Raw genomic sequence first — 22,631 nt, forward strand, 5'->3', positions numbered from 1 at the left:
CGCATCAGCCAATCAGAGAGCGCGCTGCCTCACCATGTCCCGCCCACGCTGTGACGTTGACGTCCCCCTTTCTCAGTCTCAGCCCCCCCCCGCCCTTCCCTTGTTGGGAATCACGTGACAGTGCGCCAAGGGCGATGGCAGGTGCACTAGCATCAGCGGGACACATTAAAATAATAATAATAATAATAATACTACGTACGCATACTACTATACAAAACAGTATACATTTGTGAAACACTCCTGTTTTATTTGTCATTTCTAATTCTCGCTGTAATACATTAATAAAAGGTGTGTCACAACAGAAAAATAGACTTATATACAATTTAAGACGAACCCTTTGACGTGCTGCGGCGTTGCCACGGCAACCGGCAGAGGAACTTAGCCATACTGTTCAGTACGCTAGTATGCGAAACAATTCTCCTTGTATTCACCTGCACATATATACTTAAATACTGTTTTGTATGCTAGTGTGCAATTGTGAACGTAGGCACAGACCATCTTTTCATTAAAGGACCAGCAAATTCCCTGTTTTAAGATATTATCATTTTATGCTCTTATTTGTTTATTAGTTGTTTAAAAAAAAGAAACAGTTACTTGCTAATGCTAATAAAAAGGAAACATTAGCATAATGAAAACGAGCTCATGCTAATCATGCTAGTCTCTGCTAGCTGCCAGTCACAGTTAGCCATATTAGCATGCAGATTATTGCTCTTCATAAATGAAATATAATAAATTAGGTGCTACTAGATACATCACTTTATAGTAGTGTATATGTATGGCTAAAGAAACTAAATAGTTTTAGATCTTAGTTTCTCTTCTCTTCAGTTCTACACTTGAAGCTTTCCCTGCTGAAGAAAAAGAATAAAAACAAACACTGATAGAAGAAAAAATAGGGGGAAAATGGTTTTAATGGTTATAATGGGAATTGTATTGGGTTTAATGGAAGCTGTAATGGTCCCTGTGGGTTTCTACTGGTAATTTCTTTCCTTCTATTGGTGGCATGTTGCGTCTAGTGGATACCATTAAGGACCAATAATAGTAATGATTTTAATGATGGTTTGTAATGATATCTGTAATGGACATCATTAGAATTTCTGTGATGGTTTCTATTGTTTTTTTTTTTTTTTCAGCAGGGATACTACAGCCTAACACTTATTTTCTTATGTATAATGTACACGCACTATACTAGACTACTATTAGACAGTAATTTGCATTTGACAGCAAAAAAACAACAAAAAAAAAAACATCTAGATGGTAGTGAAAACCCTTGACTCAGATGCTTCTGCTGAGGAAATATCTGGCAACCTCGCAGCTGATTTTCATCTTAACAGGGAGTGCAGATAATCGACTGCGTAACCCGGTTCTGAATACGAGGAACTTTACCCATGTAAATATTGACAGAACTTTAGGACTTAACTTCCCAACACTGAATACGTTCCTAGCATTGTAGTAAACATGCTAACATATAAAATATTACACAAAAACAAGTTAACCCACATACTAGCATTTGAATAATCCAAAAATGAGTGACTGACTAACAGACTAACCCATTAATTAGCATTATAGTGGCCATTAACACACAAACTAGCATTTTAGTTAACACGATAAAACAAACGTGACAACAGAAGGAAAGTAAATTGTCTCTTCTTCACTGTGCTCATATGATCAACAGCACAGTGTGAAATAAGTTCACACTTCTGTTTAAGAATTATCACGCTGGTGTGCACTATCAGCCGCCCAAATTCACAACCTATTGCGAACGCAGCTTGTTCTGCTAATGCTAACCAAAACCAGAGCTAATAGACCACTAAGGCTCTTTATTAGCTTCAGTGAAAATGCTAAGGGCCAGCTGATAAATTGATGTGTGTCACATATTTTCTTTCACAAACTTAGACAAAGTCATAACTAAAATTGTTGTATAACCAAATGTGGAAAATAGTGCAGGAGCAGTAAGGTTGATTTACAAAATGATAAACATCCAACCAAATATCATGGGTTTCAATGTATGTGTAGTAAACTGACTAGCACACAAGCTAAAATTTTAGAAAACATACTAACCCATTATAGTAAAATCACAAACTAGCATTATAGAAAACAGGCTAATCCACAAACTAGCATTATAGTAAACTATAAACTAATCACAAACTAGCATTATAGAAAAAAGGCTAATCCACAAACTAGCATTATATTAAACAGGCTAATCCACAAACTAGTACTATAGTAAACTATAAACTAATCACAAACTAGTGTCATAACAGACAAGCTACCACTGATTTTTTTTAACACAGAAATTTAAAACACTGATAATGTTTTGTAACACAGTAATGTAATAACACAGTACAGAAAATGTTGTGACTTTAAAATAAAGTTTAAAATACTTTTAAAAACAACCCTTTAAAATAAAGTTTCCCAACTCCATGTTGGATCAGAGGTGATTGTGAATCCTTATTGTGCCTTTGGCTCCTGTGATGTTGTAGGACAGTGTAGCTTCACGGGACGGTGCAAAACAAATTTCTACGTATATTTCACATGACCTCAGGTTTTAGTGTGACTCTCGACACGTAGGTGCGGAAAAGAAAGGTTTAAGAACCAGGATGAAAAAGTGGCCCTGCAGAGACGTTCTCTAGTTTCTTTATATCGAATAGTTTGTTACTGTGGTGCCCTCTAGTGGACGACACATTAATTACACCTAAATGAAATATATTCTGTGGTTATATACTTTTACAGGCTTTCAAAAATAAAACGTACACAGGGTTACAGAGGTTACCTGATACTGACATCACCTACTCACCTACTCCCAGTACAGCCTGGTGCTCCTGCTTTTCTTCCCATAAGAAGCCCTCCTGTAAAGAAAACATGCTCAGGGTTTGAAGGATAAGCTGACCAAGCACTTACATATATATATATACTACACTTATCAGCTCACTTTAAATTAATTCATTATTTTATCCAGAAAAATTTGGGTCATTGCTATAAACAGTGTCTCTGATTAAGATGTGTCTCCTCCAAATGCATTTTGAAAGAATTAAATTATTAATTGTCATAATTACGTATGTAATATGGCCCTCAAAAGCCACATTTTATAGTGTATTTAAAGCCGAAACATAAAATCTGAGGTCTGAATACTGATTTCAGTGTTAAATCCTCACTGAGCGCTTAACTCAACTCCAACACGGCCTGTAGTGTGTATTATTTACTGCACTACCACCAGCAGCTGGCGTTCAGCGTTAATAACATTAGTGACTGACCCAGAAAACCCGTTTTATTCATTTATTTATTTACAGAGTGCATCAGCCTCGCTGGATAGAACATATGTACAGAGAACAGAACAAAAAATAATAAAAAAAAATTCAGTACATAAATTAGGAAAACATAATCTCTAGTATAAGAAAATATGACGCATAGAAAAAAGCAAATCGTAAACTACTGTCAGAACCAATCGCTCTGTCATCAGAGCAGCAAGCAAGTGTTCATGGGGCAAATCAAAGCTGCTCAGAATTCTGGTGAGCTGGATAACTTGCTAAATAAATAAAGTAAGGTTTATTGATTTTCCTTACACGTAAAAAAGACTTCCTCTGTATCTTTGTCTGAAAAAAATCTCTGCCATTTTTGTGCTGTGATGAAAACACACTGGCATCATAATGACCAGATGCAAAGACAGCATCTGTTACCTTCTTTCTCTCTCTTGTTTTTCTCTTTTTTTAATTTAAATTTTTAATTTTTATTTAATCTCTTTAGTGACCTCTAGTGGACAATTAAGGAATTAATTGTTGAATTACTTGGAATTAATGCTGTAAATAAAAGTACAGTCTGATTGTTTTTTATGCAAAAAACATGAAAAACATCCTTTAAATTCACAAAATGAACTCGTTGGTTAGCAGTTAACAGTTAAACACAGGTAGTGTGTGTGTGTGTGTGTGTGTGTGTGTGTGTGTAGGTCTGCGTTTATATGCTCTGTTGCTGGAATCAGGATGAACATTTCATCATCTTTTCAGTGGTAGAAGCTCAGCAGATCACACTTGCGGTATCCCAGAGCTACAAGACAGAAGAGAAGATTCACTGATCAGGTTCAACACAAACTGAAGTACAGAGTTTTATTTAAAAAGTGCTTTTTGGTTCAGTTGAGTTTCAGAGGTTAATGGTGGTGAACTCTAGTAGCACGACACAAACATCCTAAAAGAAGTTCATGGGTCACATTTTTGCAGTTAATCCCAACCGCTATCATGAGACACTATCACTAGGATTTCTCCTTTTTTGTCGGAAACTGTTTAGTATTAAATAGTGTGCCACCCTCACTAGCTATTTTATTACAGAATGAAAGCCAGTAGCTGAGTTCATGAGCATGTTATCAAGTCTCTGCGCGTGTTGTGCAGCACGATACCCGGCGTTACTGAGATTTTAAATATGATTTGATTGTAAATACACATGCTATTTATTCTTCCCTTTAAACTTGGCTAACTACTTAGTTGTCATTAGCTATCTAGTTTACCAAAACACACCAATACTTTTTTTTTTTTTCTTTTCAATACAGGTGTACATACTCTAATTTCTCCAGGGCACAGACAGGAGATTTCACTAAATCAAACAGTATATTCAGTCCTGACTCTGTCACATCGTTGCCAGCCAGGTTCAGCTCTCTGAGATGTGATGGGTTCGACATCATCGCTGCAACCAGAGCAGGACAGCCTTCATCGGTAATCCCGCAGTTAAACAGTCTGTACGAAGAAAACAAAAGCAAAGGGCACTCTTTGAGCCATTTGAAGAAGTATACTATCCTAAATAATTGGAGAATGACTCTGTTCACAAAAAGCGTGCGTAGATGCAGGGTTAAAGGATTTCCCAAAGGCTTAGCACTGAAACAGTGGCGTTATCATCATCTTCACCCACAATGTAAAGCTTTTTCTCCTTGTCACTGTCAATGCTGCCGAGACTAAACTTTTGAAGATGTGTCCAGAACTACTGGAGACTCAGCAATAAAGGATTTCACACTGAATAAAAGATATAAACTCTTTGTGAAAGAATTCATTCACAGCTATCAGGGTTAAATAGCTTTCATTGGTGACATGGGCTACTACAAAGTAGCTAAATATGTACAGTATGTAGCTCATTGTTTTTTTGTATGTGTGTATTATTTCATATTTACTACATTTCAGTTCCTTTGCAAGTTCCTGCACTTTACAAAATGATACAAATCTGCATAGGTTAGCAATAATTTTCTTTTTATCACTGATGTTTAGCATCCTTCTGCTAACTCCTGAGACTATAGTATTGATAAAACTCACCCCAGTTTCTTTAATGTACATTGCTGATCCCCCAGGGGCTCAGAAAGCAGCTTTACTCCCAAGTTTCTTATTTTATTACTGTTCAGATCCAACTCTCTTAAGTGTGACGGGTTTGAGCTCAGAGCTGAAGACAGAGCAGCACAGCCTACCTCTGTGATCCTGCAATCACATAACCTGTAAGAGAAAGAGAAGTGTTAGTGTTAGTGTCTGTTGGTTCACTGGAATTTGAGTGACAAGTCGCCTGACATTCAGCTACATCAACTCAACAATCTGTGGCGTTTAAGCTAACACAGCTACATAATATGAGCCAAGAAGGGGCATTCAGCTGAAACCAGCCTGGACATTAAACATATGCGAATATTTAGTACATAATCGTGTTATTAAAATATACCTTCTCTGAAATATCACACATTTTATTTTCACTAATTTCGAGTGCTTGTATGTATGATAGAGTAAACGTTAAATTTTACACTTCGGACCAACAGCCTCGTCGTCTTCTAAAACCTACGACACGAAAAGTTGCCAAAAAAATAAATAAAAATAGTAATTAAAAAATGACAGAAAAAAAAACAATGTAAAAAAACCCAGTAAATCTCATTTAATTAGTTATTTATATAAAATATTTTGAACAGTATTATTAAACAGAAATGCACGAAATAGATCACACACAACAGTGAGGATTTAATACTGAAAATTGTGCACATTGCTGTCTAACTACAACTACAACTATTCCGAAGTTGTGTGAGAGTAGGGCGGAGTTTGTCCAAAACAGAGGCGTGTCTCAGTTACGCGCAATTCTGGGTGTGATGTAATCAGAATATGTCATGCTGAAATGTACGTACACTAAAAAAAAAAAAAAAAAAAATAAAAAAAACTACAGCATGCCACGTGAGGCCAATATTAAATACATAAATATAACACTATTTATTAATTTATAGTATTGTCCCATTCGAGCCTAAGAAAAGATTTGTTTTGACATGGAGGAAGTGGAAGAAGACGCAACTTCATCAGAGACACTCTTTATCTCTGAAATTTTATAAAGTTAAATCATGAACAGAGCTGTAAGCATAGCAGATATAGTCAGCTTATCCTTCAAACCGTGGGCAGACCCCAGACACCTGACTGACGCAGCTGCGTAACCCGACTCTGAATACGCCTAACTTTACCCAAGCAAATATTGATGTAACTTTTGGACTTAAGGCGCCATCACTGAATACAGTCTATTGTACACATGAATACAACATCACATGTGGACATAAAAGCAGCGTCTGTGTCTCACTTCAGCGTCTCTAGTTTGCAGAGTTTATTCTTCAGTCCATTAGAGAGCAGCTGCACTCCTGAATCACGCAGATCATTGTTACCCAGATCGAGTTCTGTCAGTTTGGAGCTGATCAGAAAGGCCAGGGCTAAGCTGCTTTTCTCCGTCAGACTGCAACCCTGTAGCCTGTGAGCAAAACAGGATTCGAATCAATTGTCCGCATACAAACAAGTTATCCACAAATAAAACACCGCAGAAAGCATTTTCACTCCTGACTCGTGTAGCATGTAAAATCTGTGTGTATCTCACCTCAGGGTCTCCAGTTTGCAGTGAGGATTCTTCTCTGCAGCAAAGAGCATCTCTACCACTGAATCCTGCAGATTGTTGTTACTCAGGTCCAGCTCTTGGATTCTGGAGGAATCTGAGTTAAGAATTAAGGCCAGGGCTGAACAGCTTTTCTCTGTGAGATGGCAAGCCCGGAGTCTGAATGTAAATGTGATTCGAATTAATTGCATCCGTAGAAAACAACACACATAAATGCACACGAGCAGAAACACACAAAGCGATCACTTCGCATACTGTTGGTAAGATACTTACTTCAGTACCTCGAGTTTAATATCCGTATCCATCTTGTATACAGCAGACAGCATCTTCATTCCTGAATCCTCTAGCTTATTGTAGCTCAGGTCCAGTTCTCGGAGACTTGAGTAGTTTGAGCTGAAAGCTGAAGCTAGGAATTCACAGCTTTGCTCTGAGAGACTACAACAGCTCATCCTGGGAAAGTGAAGGAGTATAATCATTGTTACCAAAGCTGTAACCAGTTCAGCAGCACTCAACCTTGAGAGCAAAGCAAACTGGAGCAAAGTCGGCTTTACGTGGTACAATTTTCAGCCCGATTTCTGCTGTGACAGATGAAAAAAAAACCCTCATATCCTAAAATACTTATTTGGTCATCAGTCGAAATCGACGATCTTAGATTGCATAGTGTGATGTGAGGCAGTGTGGCTGCTGATGTAGCACTTTTGAGACCAAAGACAGCCGAGAACGAAACTCTGGCAGTGTCAGAAATTTAACGGGACCATTGCTACAGCGCTCGTCTAAAAGCCACCAATACGAGAACGGCAAACTGAAGAGACGGCTAAAAAAAACGGCAATCAACACATGCTGGATGTAAGAAAAAATTGTGGCAGCAGAATGAATGAGTCTTTGATGCCTCACTGAATTCCATCACAACTGTAGCCTTATTACATAAAGCACACTTAGAGGACTTGAACTTCATCTCTGTGGCCCTCAGGCTTGTCCCCAAACTCCTGCAGAGCTACGCTAAACTGCACCCATATACACACACACACACACACACACACACACACACACACACACACACACAATATAATGTGAAAAATGAATTACTTTAAGCTCTCCAGTTTACAGTTTGGACTGTCCAGTGCACCACAGAGCATCTTCATTCCTGAATCTTTCAGGGTATTGTTGCTCAGGTTCAGCTGTCGCAAACTCGAGTCGTTGGAGATGAAAGTTGAAGCCAGAAGTCCACAGCTTTTCTCTGTGATGTTACAGCCACACAGCCTGGAATATAAAAGAGTGCAATTACTATAAACCTCTCTCTGACCATGAACACACACCACACACACAGTAGAATATAAAAAATGAATTACCTTAGACTCTCCAGTTTACAGTGTGGATTCTTTAGAGCCTTAGAGAGCAGATTCACTCCTGCATCGTAAAGGTCGTTTTTGCTCAGGTCAAGCTCTCTCAGATTTGAGGAGTTCGAGATTAGAGCAGAGGCTAGTTCTTTACAGCTTGTCAATGTGAGTTGACACGAACACAGACTAGAGAATAAATGAAAGCAAATTTAAATATTTAAGCCTCGTAAATTAGTCCCTATATGCTTCTTTCTGTGAGACTGGCCACTTAAAATTGCACTTTAGTCCAAGAATGCTGGCTGAAATGTTTCATCACATCAAAAAACAAAACAACAACAACAAAAAAAACTTAGCCAGTGGAAAAAGGCTCACATGGATTCAACCATCTTTAGCTCAGTTATCAAGAGCCTTCATTAATGCATTTCTCCTCAAACATGACAAACAGGGAAGCAGGCAGAGATTGTGGAAATATGGGCCAATCAAGGGGAAGGGAGGCAATAATGGTTGTTGTGAGTGATACAGCAACCTCAAACCACCAAGACACATTGTTTTGGTACAACAACATTTTGAGGATCAGTGTCAGTCCAGGTGACAACATGACTCACAACAAAACCTTGGGCAGGAACAGGGCCAAAGGCTAAAGCAGGACCAGTGACTATGCAGCAAGAATGGTGGAAGACCAATGGTTTTGAGTGGTAAATTAAGATTAGGGCAGAAATTGGTTACTAAAGGTCATTAGAGGAATTAATTTTGCCTGGTCTGGTTTCTATCAGTTCCTGCAGGAAACAAAGACCTCAGCCAGAAACCCAAACTGAGGCATTTGATGTAGGAACTTGTTCAAGCAATATAAGATTATAATAAGATTCTGTAGGTGTGGAATACCTTGGCATACACAACATGGACATGGTCAAGCATTGGCGTGGATTCAGAAGAACAGAAGCAGCTTTGGAAACTATGCACTAGAATTTGTAAGGCACTTCCATTAGAGGAGAAATCATGGACTTCACCGAAACACAGAGGTCTGAGTCTCAGGACTGTTTTTTAATTTTTACCACATTTTCTACTAATTTGGTCATTTGCCAATGCCCACCCACTAGCTATCTCTTCCCTATTACATGACAGGGAGCGTGAGGGCAAACACGTGCTTCCTGCAAGACATGTGAAGCCAGCCAGAAACATATTTTCAAATATGTTTCTTCTCATGCTACCTCACAGGGAAGCTAAACACTTGGAAGACACTGCTAACTGCCCTCTTCCACATACATGAGCTTGCCAACGATTTTGGGCATCTGCATATCTCTGCATTTATTACTGTAAAACACCACACTACCTCCCAGAGAGAACATATTTCTAACCTGGAATAGTTTAGACTTTATGTAATATTACATTAAAATAATAATTCAAATAACTCACATAGCCTTTCTGGATGCTTGGATGACTGGCAACAGCCTGAGGAAACATTCCTCTGATCTGTCATATTTACTAAGGTTAAACTCATCCAGCTTTTCTTCTGAGTTCAACAACACAAACACCAGAGCTGACCAGTGAGCAGGAGAGAACCTGACTCCAGACAGACGTTTGAGACGTTTTCTGTTCAAGTACATTTGGACTTCTTGGACTAGAGACTGGTCATTCAGTTCATTCAGACAATGGAACAGATTGATGGATTTCTCTGGAGAAGGATTCTCCCTGATCTTCTCCTTGATGTACATGACTGTTTCCTGTTTGCTATGAGAGCTGTCTGATGGTGTTATCAACCCGCATAGAAGAGCCTGATTGGAATTCAGTGAGATTCCAAGCAGAAAGCGAAGGAAAAGGTCCAGATGACCATTCTCACTACGTAAGGCCTTGTCCACTGTTTTTTTGAGCAGGTCAGTCATGGCTATGCTCTTGACAACATCTGAGTGTTCAGCCTTGCTGGAGCTAAAGGTGATGAATACGAATAAAGCGGCAAGAAACTCCTGGACGCTGAGATGCACAAAGCAGTACACCTTCCCCAGATAGAGTCCAAACTCCTCCCTGAAGATTTCGGTGCACACTCCCGAGTACACTGACACTTCTTTGGCGTCTATGCCACAATCCCTCAGGTCTTCCTCATAGAAGATCAGGTTGCCTTTTTTCAGTTGCTGGAAAGCCAGCTTTCCTAAAGCAACAATTCTGTCTCTAGTTTGGTGGAAACGCATTTCACAGTTTTCATTGTACTTTTGATCGCGGTGTTTGGTCTGAAAGATCAGGAAGTATATGAACATTTGTGTCAGAGTCTGCGGGATCTCGTTGCTCTCTGCTTCAGTCAACATTCTCTCTAGAACAGTTGCTGAAATCCAGCAGAAGACTGGGATGTGGCACATGATGTACAGGCTCCTTGTTGACCTCAGGTGTGTGACGATTCTGTTGGCCAGTCCGTCGTCATGGATCCTCTTCCTGAAGTACTCCTCTTTCTGAGGGTCGCTGAACCCTCGTACTTCTGTAACCCGGTCAACACAGTCAGGAGGGATCTGATGGGCTGCTGCAGGTCGAGATGTTATCCAGAGAAGAGCAGAAGGAAGTAGATTCCCCTTGATCAGATTTGTCAACAACACATCCACCGAAGCAGGTTCTGTTCTTTCCCACAACATCACATTGTTCTGAAAATCCAAATTAAGACGATTTTCATCCAGACCATCAAAGATAAACAGAACTTTGTACGCTTCGTAATCGTGTAAGCCTGATGTTTCTGGAAAAAAGTGATAAAGAAGGTCCATCAGACTGAGCTTTTTCTCCTTCATCAAATTCAGTTCCCTAAAAGGAAGTGGAAATATGAAGTGGATGTCTTTGTTCGCTTTTCCTTCAGCCCAGTCCACGATGAACTTCTGCACCGAGACGGTCTTTCCAATTCCAGCAACTCCTTTGGTTAGCACGGTCCTGACGGATTTATTTGGTCCAGGTAAGGGTTTAAAGAGATCATTGCATTTGATTGGTGTGTCTTCACTTACTGGTCTCACAGCTTTTGCCTCAATCTGTCTCACTTCATGTTCATTGTTGATCTCTCCGCTCTCACCTTCTGTGATGTAAAGCTCTGTGAAGATCTCAGTGAGAAGTTTTGAGTTTCCATGTTTTGAAAGTCCTTCGTTGATGCACTGAAATTTTCTCTTTAGAGTACATTTTAATTTCTTCTGGCTCATGGATATCATTTCTAATAAGCACAAAGAACAATAATTAATATTATAATATTTATCACAATTTTTGGGTTAATTAAACTTCAGGGCTTATTGTTTCTATAAAAGCTGATATTGACTTGTACTGTTTTAATCAACAAGCAGGCAGAAGAACTCTTACTGCTCTGTAGTGTGTTAGCAAGGTCGTTAAGTTTCATGTTCCTGAGGACATGCAGTGTGATTTTCAGTACTGCCTCCTTGACACTGTCCTGCTCCTCATCGTTCACCTCCCTCTCAGAGCATGCTGGGTAAGATGGACTCAACAGCTTCCAGAACCTTGTCAACTCTTCCTTTATCAGAGCAACAACCTTGTGCTCCACCTCCTGAAAGAGGATGCTAAGGTTATTTACTTTCCTTTCAATACCAAGAGAAGAAGATCAATAGTTTTTTTTTTGTTTTTATCTATGTAACCATGGGAACAGAACCTACTTTATAGTGCCACATCTAAGTCTAAATGGAAAATGATAAAGCCTGATAAATTCTGATACGTTATCTTAATCTTAGTTACAGTGCTGATGGTGTACTTCAAAGGAAAAGATGTTTCCAGGCCAAAAGACGTCTGTTTAGATTCAAATCCGATCTCTCCGTTTCAGGTCTTAGATATGAGTTGGATGTTCAACAGATACACAACTAATTAAGGCAACTTCTAGAATATTAAAACACAGGATATGTTTCCATCCAAACGTTTTCCAATTTTAGGCAGTTTTCAGCCTTTACAATAAAAAGGCAATTATTGTGTATTTGCATTAACTACTGTTAAGGAAATAAGTGGAAATCCAAAACAGGTGAATGGAAGTCGTTATTGTTGCTGGTCATTGTTGGAATTCTCCCCATAATCGTGTACGCACCTTCAAAATGTCTGGTCCACCTTTGCCACTGCGGTAAAACACACAATAAAACATGGATTTAAGTAACACAATATACCCTGCCAGTCAATTTGTTTTCTAACCCCCGTATTAATATTTAAAGAAATGTGTCCAAGTAAAAAGATATAACACATAAAGTTATTAAGTTATTAACACATATATTTGTGTTATAGGTGATACTAACACCTTCTATTATCAACTGTAAGTCAAAAACGCCACATATTAAAACTTTTCACTGCCAGAGTGAAAATTAACGTTGCTTTGGAGTCATTAAACCCTCCACATTATCATAAAGTATCCTACAGAACCACTAAGGGGACGTGGTGATTATTTATTTAAGGCATGGCCACTAAGTAAAATATTGAGGCCACTGGTGAAGTTTCTGGTGTTATGTTACCGGTGTAGTTTGTAGCTGAGACATGGATATATCATCAGCCCACGTCAGCTTAAACAAATTCTCTAAGTGAATAGACTTTTTCTGCCATTCCTGCCAAAAAAATTATGTGGAAGCCACATATTAATGGGTCAAATTATACCATTCACCCCCTTGATATCTCATGGCCGCAACGTAATAATACATGGCCTTAAGACACTTCATGGCCTCAAAAGATGATATATTATTATTATTAGTGGCCAAATGGAATTTACTGAAATGAATTCCCTTTAAATAAACAGGATTCAGGTACATCCAAACTCTCACTGTAAATCACAGAGAAAACAAGCGCTCTCACGATTTATATCATTATTCAATTACATAAAACTTCCAACAAATAAACTAACCAGTGAAACTAACTGGTTGGACACACAGTTAATATTAATCAGTCATTCCTACCTTGACCAAGTAAAAGGTTCTCCCTTTTGGAAAGAAATTGGTTGCTCAATAGATATATTGTTCTTCATGGCCACACAGCTGGGTTCTGGAGCTCTAAAACACAACACTAGCTGAATAAATTTCTTTATTTTATACTTTAACAGTTATTTTAGTCACAATGAGTTATTCCTACCTTAAAGGTTCTCCCTTTTGGAAAGAAATTGGTTGCTCGATAGATACATCGCTCTTCAAGGACATAAAGTTGTCTTCTGGTGCTCTAAAACACAACACTAGCTAAATAAATTTCTTTATTTAACAGTCATATTAGTCACAATGAGTCATTCCTACCTTAAAGGTTCTCCCTTTCGGAAAGAAATTGGTTGCTCAATAGATACATCGTTCTTCAGGGACATACAGCTGGGTTCTGTTGACCTAAAACACAACACTAGCTGAATAAATTTCTTTATTTAACACTCATATTAGTCACACTGAGTCATTCCTACCTTGACCAAGTAAAAGGTTTTCCCTTTTGGAAAGAAATTGGTTGCTCGATAGATACATCGCTCTTCATGGACATACAGTTGGGTTCTGGTGCTCTAAAACACAACATTAAATAAATAAATCATCTTTATCTGATCCATAATAGACTCAGGATTCACTTTATTCTCCATCAAACTGGCTTGTTTTCTTCAAATCAGACGTTCAGTCATGTTCTTATCAATCCAGGTTTTATTGCGTAGTCGGTATTACAGAATCGACACAAACTAAATATCATTATAAGTAACAGTTTTGGTGAAATATAATTTCTACTATAATATTGTTCTTACTGTGAGCGAGTAGAAGAATCTTCCTTTGCGAGGTCAGGAGGTTGATCTTTCGACCAGTCACGCTTCATGAACGCACCTCTGCGTACAACCGAACTCTTTATCCTAAAAAGTCATTTTTTAAATTTTAATTTTTAAATTATTAAATGATTTTTTTTTAAATGGTCATACGTTGTTAGATTAACCAAAATCTTTTGTTGGATTCCAAAATGAGCCAATGATACAATTTCCATAAGACATTTTTTCCTCCAAACTGGTCCTCACATCACCACATAGCTCAATAATCACATAACTGTAAAGTCAGGAGGCGACTTTCTTGCGTCAGACGCCTTCGAATCTAAATTCCTAACAATTTTAAACTATTTTAACTTTTAGCTTTTCTTTCAATACATTATTGTACCCAATAGCGAGGTGTTTGTCTGTTTGTGGTTTAGTTTATTGTTGTGCTTTTGGGCAATAAAGTCATTAGTGGAATTGTCAAGTTTCAGTCATTTCTTTCTCATTTTCCACCGCTATAACCGCTGTACTGAGCGAATGTTTTATCAGAAGTACTGAGTACTGAGGACCTGTTTGTGAAATGCTGCCATAAAGGACACTTAATATGACGCCGTAATTTATGGTGCTGCTGTTAGTACTGGCTTCACCTTTTCTCATCGTATGAGGGTGGAGGTAGATTCATGTTTGGAACCAGCGTCTGAACCTCGAGGCCACAAAACTGTGAACAAAACACACCGAACCTGAAGGAGTGTCTGATTAAACGACATCATCTCACGATTTCAAAGTGGTAAAACTTCACACAGGTTCACTCATGAAAATGTACAAATGGTTAAGGACAGAGTTATCACTCATACATTTTCTGCAATTAATTAAAAGAAAGCCAATTAAAAAAAATAATAATAATAACCTTCCCTCATTAAAACTGCTATAAATTTAGTCTGAGATCAGGAGATTGTTCTAGCTGGTTAAAGACCTGATTTCCAAACCATTATTACACTAAAGATCATTAACACGCTCACTGATAACATTCACTCATCACTTTAAAGCATTAAAGCTCATGCAGGAAACTGTGCAAATATTCAGATACTCACAAGTTTAGTTTCTTATGGAGTTTGTTATGGAGGTTCTTATGGAGTTCCCTGCGTGTTGAAACCCATCATCATCATCACGCACTTCCCAAACTGTAGTGAACAAGTGTCAAAGTCCAATACGACACGGTCATAAACAAGGATAATAAAACTGGGCTGGGCATGGAAAACAACAGTATGTAGAATTCTGAATTACACTTTAAAGAACCAGATTTCTGTTTAAATATCCAGACTTTATTTGCGTGTTCGAGTGAAATAAATCATAATGATGACTTTTCATGCGTCTCTTCTTTATTTTACTGACACCGTTTGTGTAGCGTTGTCTTATTTAGTTCATGATTAACCTCATACTTACTTTCATCACAATCCATTACATGACTTGACTTGATTAGGAGAAAAAAATACCCAGTGCGAGACAACACGTACCCCAGAGGACAGGAAATGACATCACATTATTGTTTATGTAATGCAGCACCAAAATGGCTAGCTAGCAAACTAGCTTCCTAGCTAATATGCTACTTATAGCTACAGATTCAAATCCACTTTTAAAGACAAACATTAATTCAGGTGGCAACGATCTATTTTTTCTTTTATACCAAAACATAAAGATTAGGATTATACTGTTTAGCAAAATACGCTACTGCTAAAACACTATCTTAGAGTAACTAGCTCTTTACTAGCAACTGGGCCTTACTTTAAATCATTTAAATTCACATATTTAGAGCAAAATATTATGGAATAAAAAATAGAAACCACACCATATTCCATGTGTAAGTCACTCTGAAAATCAGTAAATGTCATGCAAATGAAAAAAACAAAACAACAATAACAAAAACAACAACACTAATGTGTTAAACATTATTTAGAAAAATTACTGGGGTTATTTTGTTTTGTTTGCTCGTTAAATTCGGAATATACCGAACGATTATAATTCAACAAACTTGTATCATATTGTTTACAAGTTATCATAAAGATATCACAATTTCATCCTTAAATTTTAATACTGCGAGTTACATTGTGTTTCAATTTAAACCACAAAGGTTATTATTATTATTGTTATTATTATTATTATTATTATTTTGTGCATTTAATGATTGGTTAAAGTGCTCACAAGGTCAACATCAGGATAATAATGTTACATAACTCGTGTCAGTGAGCTCAGAGCGCCCTCTAGAGGCTTTATCGAAAATAACTACTTAAAATAAGTGCTACTTTTACTGAACTGTAAACTTTGTACTGATTTATCTAGTGATATTTTGTGAAGAAGAAAAACTGTATTATTCGGTGTAAATATACTATAAATATCAAGTGGTTCTCACGTTACATTACTGAATCTGACATTAATTCTAGGTTCCAGATTTGGAGTGCATGAAGAAACCAAAATATTCCTATCCAAAAAAAAAAAAAAATGTGTACAGTGTTATATTTACTACATGTACAGTCATTTACAGTTATATGTGGATTAAACTATATATAACATGTTTAGTCTACTATTAAATTACAGTTTACGCACTACTGACACATAACATTCACTCATACCATGTAACTTAAACTCATTTCATAAAGTTTAACCGCGACGTGTAACTTTTGACTGGCAGTGTAGTACAGAATTGTATTGATTATTACTTTAAAAAATGAAACCAGGAACAGATACAGTTGAGAAATACTTTTCTACGTGTAATTCATTCCTGCTGGTCGTTTCACCGGAGTCCAGTCGGGCTCTCTTTCAAGGTGTTCTGCCACAAACGAAAAGCAGCTCTGACAGCAGACAGAACACAATCGCATACATTCAGAGGAAGATCAGGGAGAACCTCTGTCTACAGAAGCCCTTCACTCTGTTCTGTTGTCTCAAAGAACTTCAAGACTTTTCCATATTGTGCAGGAAGTTCAAATGCACCTTTTGTACAGAAAAAGGGACAACAGTCTCTCTGGAGTGAAGTTCTCTCCTGCTCAGTGGTCAGCTCTAGTGTTTGTGCTTCTACACTCAGAAGAAAACCTGGATGAGTTCCACCTGATCAGGCTTCTCCAAGTGCTCGAATCATCTAGAAGAGCTATGGGAGTACTTCGCTGTTTGTATTTGAAATGTAAGCTTTGTTCTTTGTTGGTTCTGGTGATGTTCTGATCGATTCTCTTCCAGTCTGAGCAGTTGCAATCTCACTGAGAAGAGCTGTGCTCTTCTGGCCTCCACTCTCTGCACCAGATCTTGCAGTTTGAGAGAAATCGATCCGGGCAGCAATCGTCCGCAGGATGCAGGGCTGAAACTGCTCTGCTTTGGGTTGCAGAATCCTCAGTGTACGCTCGAGGCACTGAAGTGAGCTCTTCACTCTGTTACAGATAAAATCTTGTTTTGCTTTTGCACCATAAAGAAATAAGTGATATGACTTTCTGTCCTTGTCTCTGAGGCTGTATGAGTGCTGTATTTCAGAGGAAAGCTGCGCTTCTCTGGTTGCAGCTCTGAAATCAAACCCTACACATCTGAAAGAGCTGGCTCTGGGCTGGAATAAAATAAAATAAAAGACTTTGAATGTGAAGCTGCTCTCGAGAAACTACAGTGAGTGGTACTGGTATACTGATTCTTGACGTATTATTCCCTAGCCCCTGTAGTTTTAGAGAGCTTTAGAGAGTTGAAACATTCACAGTAGGGCTCGAGACCTTTTCTTGTATTGATATGGACTTCTTGTCTCTGCCTTACTGGCATTTGTACTTGTGTCACTCTTGGGCTTTGGTCTTACTAAATACGGCCTTGACCAAGAGTTAGACAAAAAGTAATTCCCTCTCCTAGAAACATAAGTTAATCATTGGCACAGTGCATGAATGAAGCCAACTAGCTGGAGTAAAGGATTGGCCTCAAAATGGATTTGATATGGACTCGATATTGACTCGGTATTGACTCAGTCTCTGCTAGTCCTCATCTTCGACTTGACAGTGGTGGTCCTGACTACAGCCCTAGTTCACTGAGTGGTATTTAGATTGTAATGTAACTCCTGTAAGGTTGTCCATTCAAGATGCAGTCATTGTTATATCTACAACATCATGCTGAAAGCTATAGGAGTGTCTCTGGAGAAGTTATAATACTTCTCGGGATCGGGATCGTCATCTGGATGCGTACTCGGCGAAGTATTTCAAACAGACGACATGGCTTCTTTTAAAATGGTTGGTGACAGAAACTGATGTAAACTATGTGTTTATTCTCCCCAGGCTTATCATCTGTTCAGAGTCTGTGGCGTTAGTCCAAAGTAGCATGAAGCATCACTGCGAAACAAAACGTAACCACTTCAAATTGTCTCATTCGTAGCCATAAACTAATCACTAATAGTTAAGCATTAAAGGTATGTTTCCACCGTTCAGTAACGTTAGTCCAGAAGTGAGGAATTTTATGTAACTGGACCTTTCCAGGTCTAATCTGAAAGATTTTAGTTGAATAACGCTGCTGTAATAAGTGGTATAAGTCTGTTTCCTTAGTGTCAGGTCAAGAAGGCAATTTCCCAATTAGTCATAAACGCAGCATGTTGCACTTTTAATTACATGATACCCACAGACATAGTGACTCTTCACACTTTTCTTTAGCTTCAAAGAAGCTTTTAGCAATCAGTCAAAGTTCCACCAAGTTACCGCCAGGTTTTATTCACGTCATCTGACTAGAATGTTCATCACCTCATGCTGAAAAGATACCGGGGTGGCTTCTGGGGTGACACTTAAAGAAATCCACTTGTACAGATTTGCTTATTTGTATCAATTGGTTTTGTTTCCACAACTAAAGAAGCTGCTTTAGGCTTTGTTGCGTACGGTAAGAATTGTGACTAATGTGAGATTTTCTCCGGCTACCTGCAGGCCGTTTTGCTGCAGTACTATGACAGAAGAAGGCTGTGCTGCTCTGGCTTCAGCTCTGGACCTGAGCAGAAACGAACCTGGAGACTCGGGGAGGAAAATACTTAATGCGCTGGTGGAGGATCTGCAACGTAAACTGCAGAAACTACAGTAAGTTTGTGTTATACTTTGCGAGTTTAACAGACGATCCTTCATTATCACAAAAAGGCCAAAAAGTGTAAGTTTTATGTTCAGCTTAAAAGTTTGCATCGCTGAAGTTGATTATTTGCCTGTAACAGCACATCCCCGAGTGGTTTATTCCTTTATACCACAGCAATTTATCAATGATTCAAATTTTTAATTGTTAAAGAAGAACGCATAATACTTTTTATCTGTTTATAGTTACATTAGTTACCTGTTAAATGCTAATGATATTGTGATAGCGATTGATTGACAGATGTTGTTCTTTCTGTTCTTTTCTCTGTTTTACAGGAGCTGGTAGAGCACCGTATACAACCTGCGGATGTAATTTTATACACTCTACACAAAGAACAACGACACATTACTCCTGACCTTTTCGAGGCTGAGAACATGATGATGATATTCTTTACAAGAACTGATGACGCACTTACCGAAGAAGACGAAGCATGTGTGTCTAAGCACTTTAACAATAAACACTATATTAGGTTATTAGTAAAAAATTAACCAGTATTGATTTAAATATTGCTATTTATAATGTTCTGTTGTAAAAGCTAGAGATGAGTGACATAACAAGATCTGATTGGCTGAAATTACGTTCACAGGTATTTGAAGATTTTCTCAGTCTGATTATTTTAAATAATAACCTGTTATGAATAAATAATGATCACATAATTTCTAGTTCTGATTAATAAACACTTTCAAAACAAACTTCAAGAGTTGTCTGCAATTTTATACATTATCTGTGAAATATAAAAAAAAAATAAATAAAAATGTAACTTGTAGACATCCGGTAAATTCTTATTTACTTTGCTGTTTTTATTACATAACTACACGTACAGTATAATTCATATGTATAGAATGACAGTGATATTCATTTAGTGCTAATTAATGTGAAAATTTCTCTCAACTTACCTCAGTATCGACATTTAGCAGCTATAATTTTGCACTGGCGCTACAATGGTAATGTAGCGAAGAAGTAATAGATGATTATGACGACTGATTAGCATCATGAACACTGCATGAAGTAGCATGTTACATAAATACATTAAATCCCAACTCTATAAACCAAACAAGTCACAAATGCACGAAGGTGATAGAAACATTTAAAGAAACAAGTGAAATCATCAACATCAGCTTCATTTAAAATACTAAAAAGTCAGTAAAAGTAAAAGAGTCAGTGTCGGTTTGCTTTAAAACAGACTTTAAGGTAAAAATGTTTCCGTTAGTAATCTGGTATTTTTTCTCGTAAATAGAAAGTCGGTCAGTTAAATATTTTATCAGTGTTTTAAAAGCATCGAATTGTATTTTCTATTTAAAAATATGCAGTTGGTCAGTTAAAAAAAGTTCGAATCAACTTGAAAAGTCTCTGCCTCGAACATTTCGTAAACAAGGCACGTGGTTTCTGACAACTCCGGTAACTATTCCTGCTACAATTCCACTTTACAAAATAGAAATTAATCGTTTCATCACATTTGGACATTAAGGCAAGCAAATTTAGTGCTTAATATCAAACGTCTAAAACAAACAAAAAACACGTGAGTACAGAAATCTGGACAGGATTTTCAGCAACTAGGCAGCTAGCTACCCAAGAATGCTATATGTTAGCTACCTGACGTGATGCTAGCATGCCTCCAGGCAATGAGCACACGTTGCTGTAGTGCTAATTTGTTCAACAGTTAAGAGAAATGTTTTTTTTTTTCTGAAGAAAACACTATACTCTATAAACACTACACATGACAGTTGTGTATTTTTTTTTTAAACTTTCTTTAGCTAGCAAGTCGGTTAGTTTTCAGACTATTGTTTACTGTTAATCTTTTAAAGTCTCCATAAAGAAAAATATGTAGTGCATCTTCAAAATAAAGGACGCCTCTTTTTTTTTATATCCATTTGGTCTCGATGTCAGTGTCACTGATTCTACAAACTTTAAAACAATTTCATGTTGAGATTGGCGACTTTCTGAACCTCGTGTATTCCGTCATCGGTTTTGCTCACTTGAGGTATTCAGCGATTGGCTCGGAGCCATGTAATGAGTCAGTGATCTTGTGCTGATTGGAGGAGAGGAGTGTCAGTCAGAGTCGGGGTTGGTGTTCAGGATCTGCAGTCCCGCCTCCACGCTGTCTGTGTGTCTGAAGCCTGGAAGATCAGCTGCTAATAAAACCTCCAACACCGAGCACTGGAGAAAGAAAAGCACGTATATTTACTACAGAGCTGCTGAAGTCTGGATTCTGATTAACCAGTAACATGGACGTATGATAAATATTCCTGCAAAAAGTCTCCGCAAATCAAAATACTAACATATAAGCGTAAACGACCTTAACTCTTGGAGTAGCAGGGCTACCGTAATTACTCTAAGAAACAAAAACAAATATTTGAACATAATTAATTTGACTTTATAAGTGGTATATGGAGAAGAGGGAACTGGACTGTGTGAACTTATACATCAGGTCACGTTTACCTTCAGTCCTGAGAAGACCAGAGAGACTCTGTGCAGCTTAAACTGCTTTAAGAGATCTCGCAATTCATTCACCACTGTGTAATCTATACTACTGACATGCTGACAGTCTACCAGAACACACCGAGGAGGAGATACTGCACACACACACACACACACACACACAGAGAGAGAGAGAGAGAGAGATTTACATTTCAACAAGTGTTCCACATATCCATATCCAGAACTCAGACCATTCTGTATTTGCATGTATTTGCGTGTATTTGCATGTATTTGTGTGTAATGTGTGTGTATCACCGTGTAGCGCATGTGTGTGTAAGACGTCACTGAAGTGCTCTACAGCAGGAAAATGGAGTCCACTTCCCAACTTCATCACCAGCACGCCGTGATCTGTTACCTGTATAACCGAGTCACCGCTTTATTTTCAGTTACATGAGTCCTGACAGCTTCAATAAAGTTTAATCCGAAGCAACATAAAGACTAAATACTAAACATTAAAGCATATCAGCGCTACACCTACACACAACATTACTACTGTTATTTAAAGCACATGATTCAGTTAGTGTGCTATTTATTTTAATAGACGGTTTAGAAGAAGCGTTATTTACTCACTGATTACACCGATACTGTAAAATACTGTACACTACGTACTTGACTGTCTAGTAATAATGTCTCGAATGTCTCGAGCGCTAGCATAAGAGAACATTCTGGGGTTATTGTGATGTTGTTGTAGGTTACAGCTTTACTTTCAGTTCAGGTCTGGCCATTAGATACAGCAGCACGAATCCTGAGATGACTACACCTCCCACAATGCCATACTGCACCTCCCAGAAACTGAGCAGGAAGGTGACGGAGAACGGCAGCAGGTCCAACTCTGAGACGGACGGAGACAGAAACAGACGGAGAAAGTATTAAAAGAGAAAAATAAAACAGAGACCATTTGAAAAAGATACAGGCGACATTCACATAAAAGACGTACACGATCCTTTCTAACAGAGAACAAGTTGAGATTCTGAGATTCCTGACGCGATGCAAAGATACTGTCAGCAGCTGAAGTTGATTATTTTCCCATAACAGCACATTCCTGAATGATTTACTATAGCAACTTGCCAAATATATATTTTTTATTTATTAAAGAACAGCATATTATACTTTTTAAATCTGTTTATAGTTAATGCTGTGGATCGTCC

General features: G+C 37.9%; 2 protein-coding genes across 5 annotated transcripts in view; both read right to left on the reverse strand.

Moving 5' to 3' along the window:
• Positions 1-2,445: 2,445 nt before the first annotated feature.
• On the reverse strand, positions 2,446-15,129 carry LOC113524298 (NACHT, LRR and PYD domains-containing protein 12-like). Its single transcript, XM_026910480.3, has 18 exons — positions 14,985-15,129; positions 14,541-14,611; positions 13,900-14,001; positions 13,576-13,668; positions 13,421-13,504; positions 13,266-13,349; positions 13,094-13,186; positions 12,244-12,271; positions 11,517-11,718; positions 9,615-11,373; positions 8,214-8,387; positions 7,951-8,124; positions 7,138-7,314; positions 6,850-7,023; positions 6,562-6,726; positions 5,283-5,456; positions 4,542-4,715; positions 2,446-4,035 (listed from the first exon to the last, which is right to left on the reverse strand). Exons 2-18 carry the CDS (start codon positions 14,573-14,575, stop codon positions 4,014-4,016), a joined length of 3,714 nt encoding a protein of 1,237 aa, XP_026766281.3. The 5' UTR covers positions 14,576-14,611; positions 14,985-15,129; the 3' UTR covers positions 2,446-4,013.
• A 4,646-nt stretch (positions 15,130-19,775) lies between these two features.
• The window catches only part of slc26a11 (solute carrier family 26 member 11), an 11,374-nt gene continuing 8,518 nt past the window's right edge, over positions 19,776-22,631 (reverse strand). For all 4 annotated transcript variants that reach the window (XM_034299686.2, XM_034299684.2, XM_034299685.2 and 1 more), the window contains exons 14-17: positions 22,188-22,315; positions 21,739-21,838; positions 21,445-21,578; positions 19,776-21,162 (exon numbers count right to left, since the gene is read on the reverse strand). In XM_034299686.2, the coding sequence (XP_034155577.2) occupies positions 21,055-21,162; positions 21,445-21,578; positions 21,739-21,838; positions 22,188-22,315 (470 nt within the window). In that variant the 3' untranslated portion in view covers positions 19,776-21,054. The remainder of the gene's footprint in view (positions 21,163-21,444; positions 21,579-21,738; positions 21,839-22,187; positions 22,316-22,631) is intronic.

Source organism: Pangasianodon hypophthalmus, chromosome 25 (assembly GCF_027358585.1).
Source record: "Pangasianodon hypophthalmus isolate fPanHyp1 chromosome 25, fPanHyp1.pri, whole genome shotgun sequence".
NCBI classification, from domain to species: Eukaryota; Metazoa; Chordata; class Actinopteri; order Siluriformes; family Pangasiidae; genus Pangasianodon; species Pangasianodon hypophthalmus.

Coding starts and splice junctions, on each gene's coding strand:
- LOC113524298 (XM_026910480.3), bottom strand. CDS start 14,575: ATGAATCTACCTCCACCCTCATACGATGAGAAAAG. Junction 13,187..13,265: donor CAAAAGGGAGAACCTTTAAG/GTAGGAATAACT, acceptor GTTGTGTTTTAG/AGCTCCAGAACCCAGCTGTG. Junction 7,315..7,950: donor TGTAAACTGGAGAGCTTAAA/GTAATTCATTTT, acceptor TCACTTTCCCAG/GATGAGCTGTTGTAGTCTCT.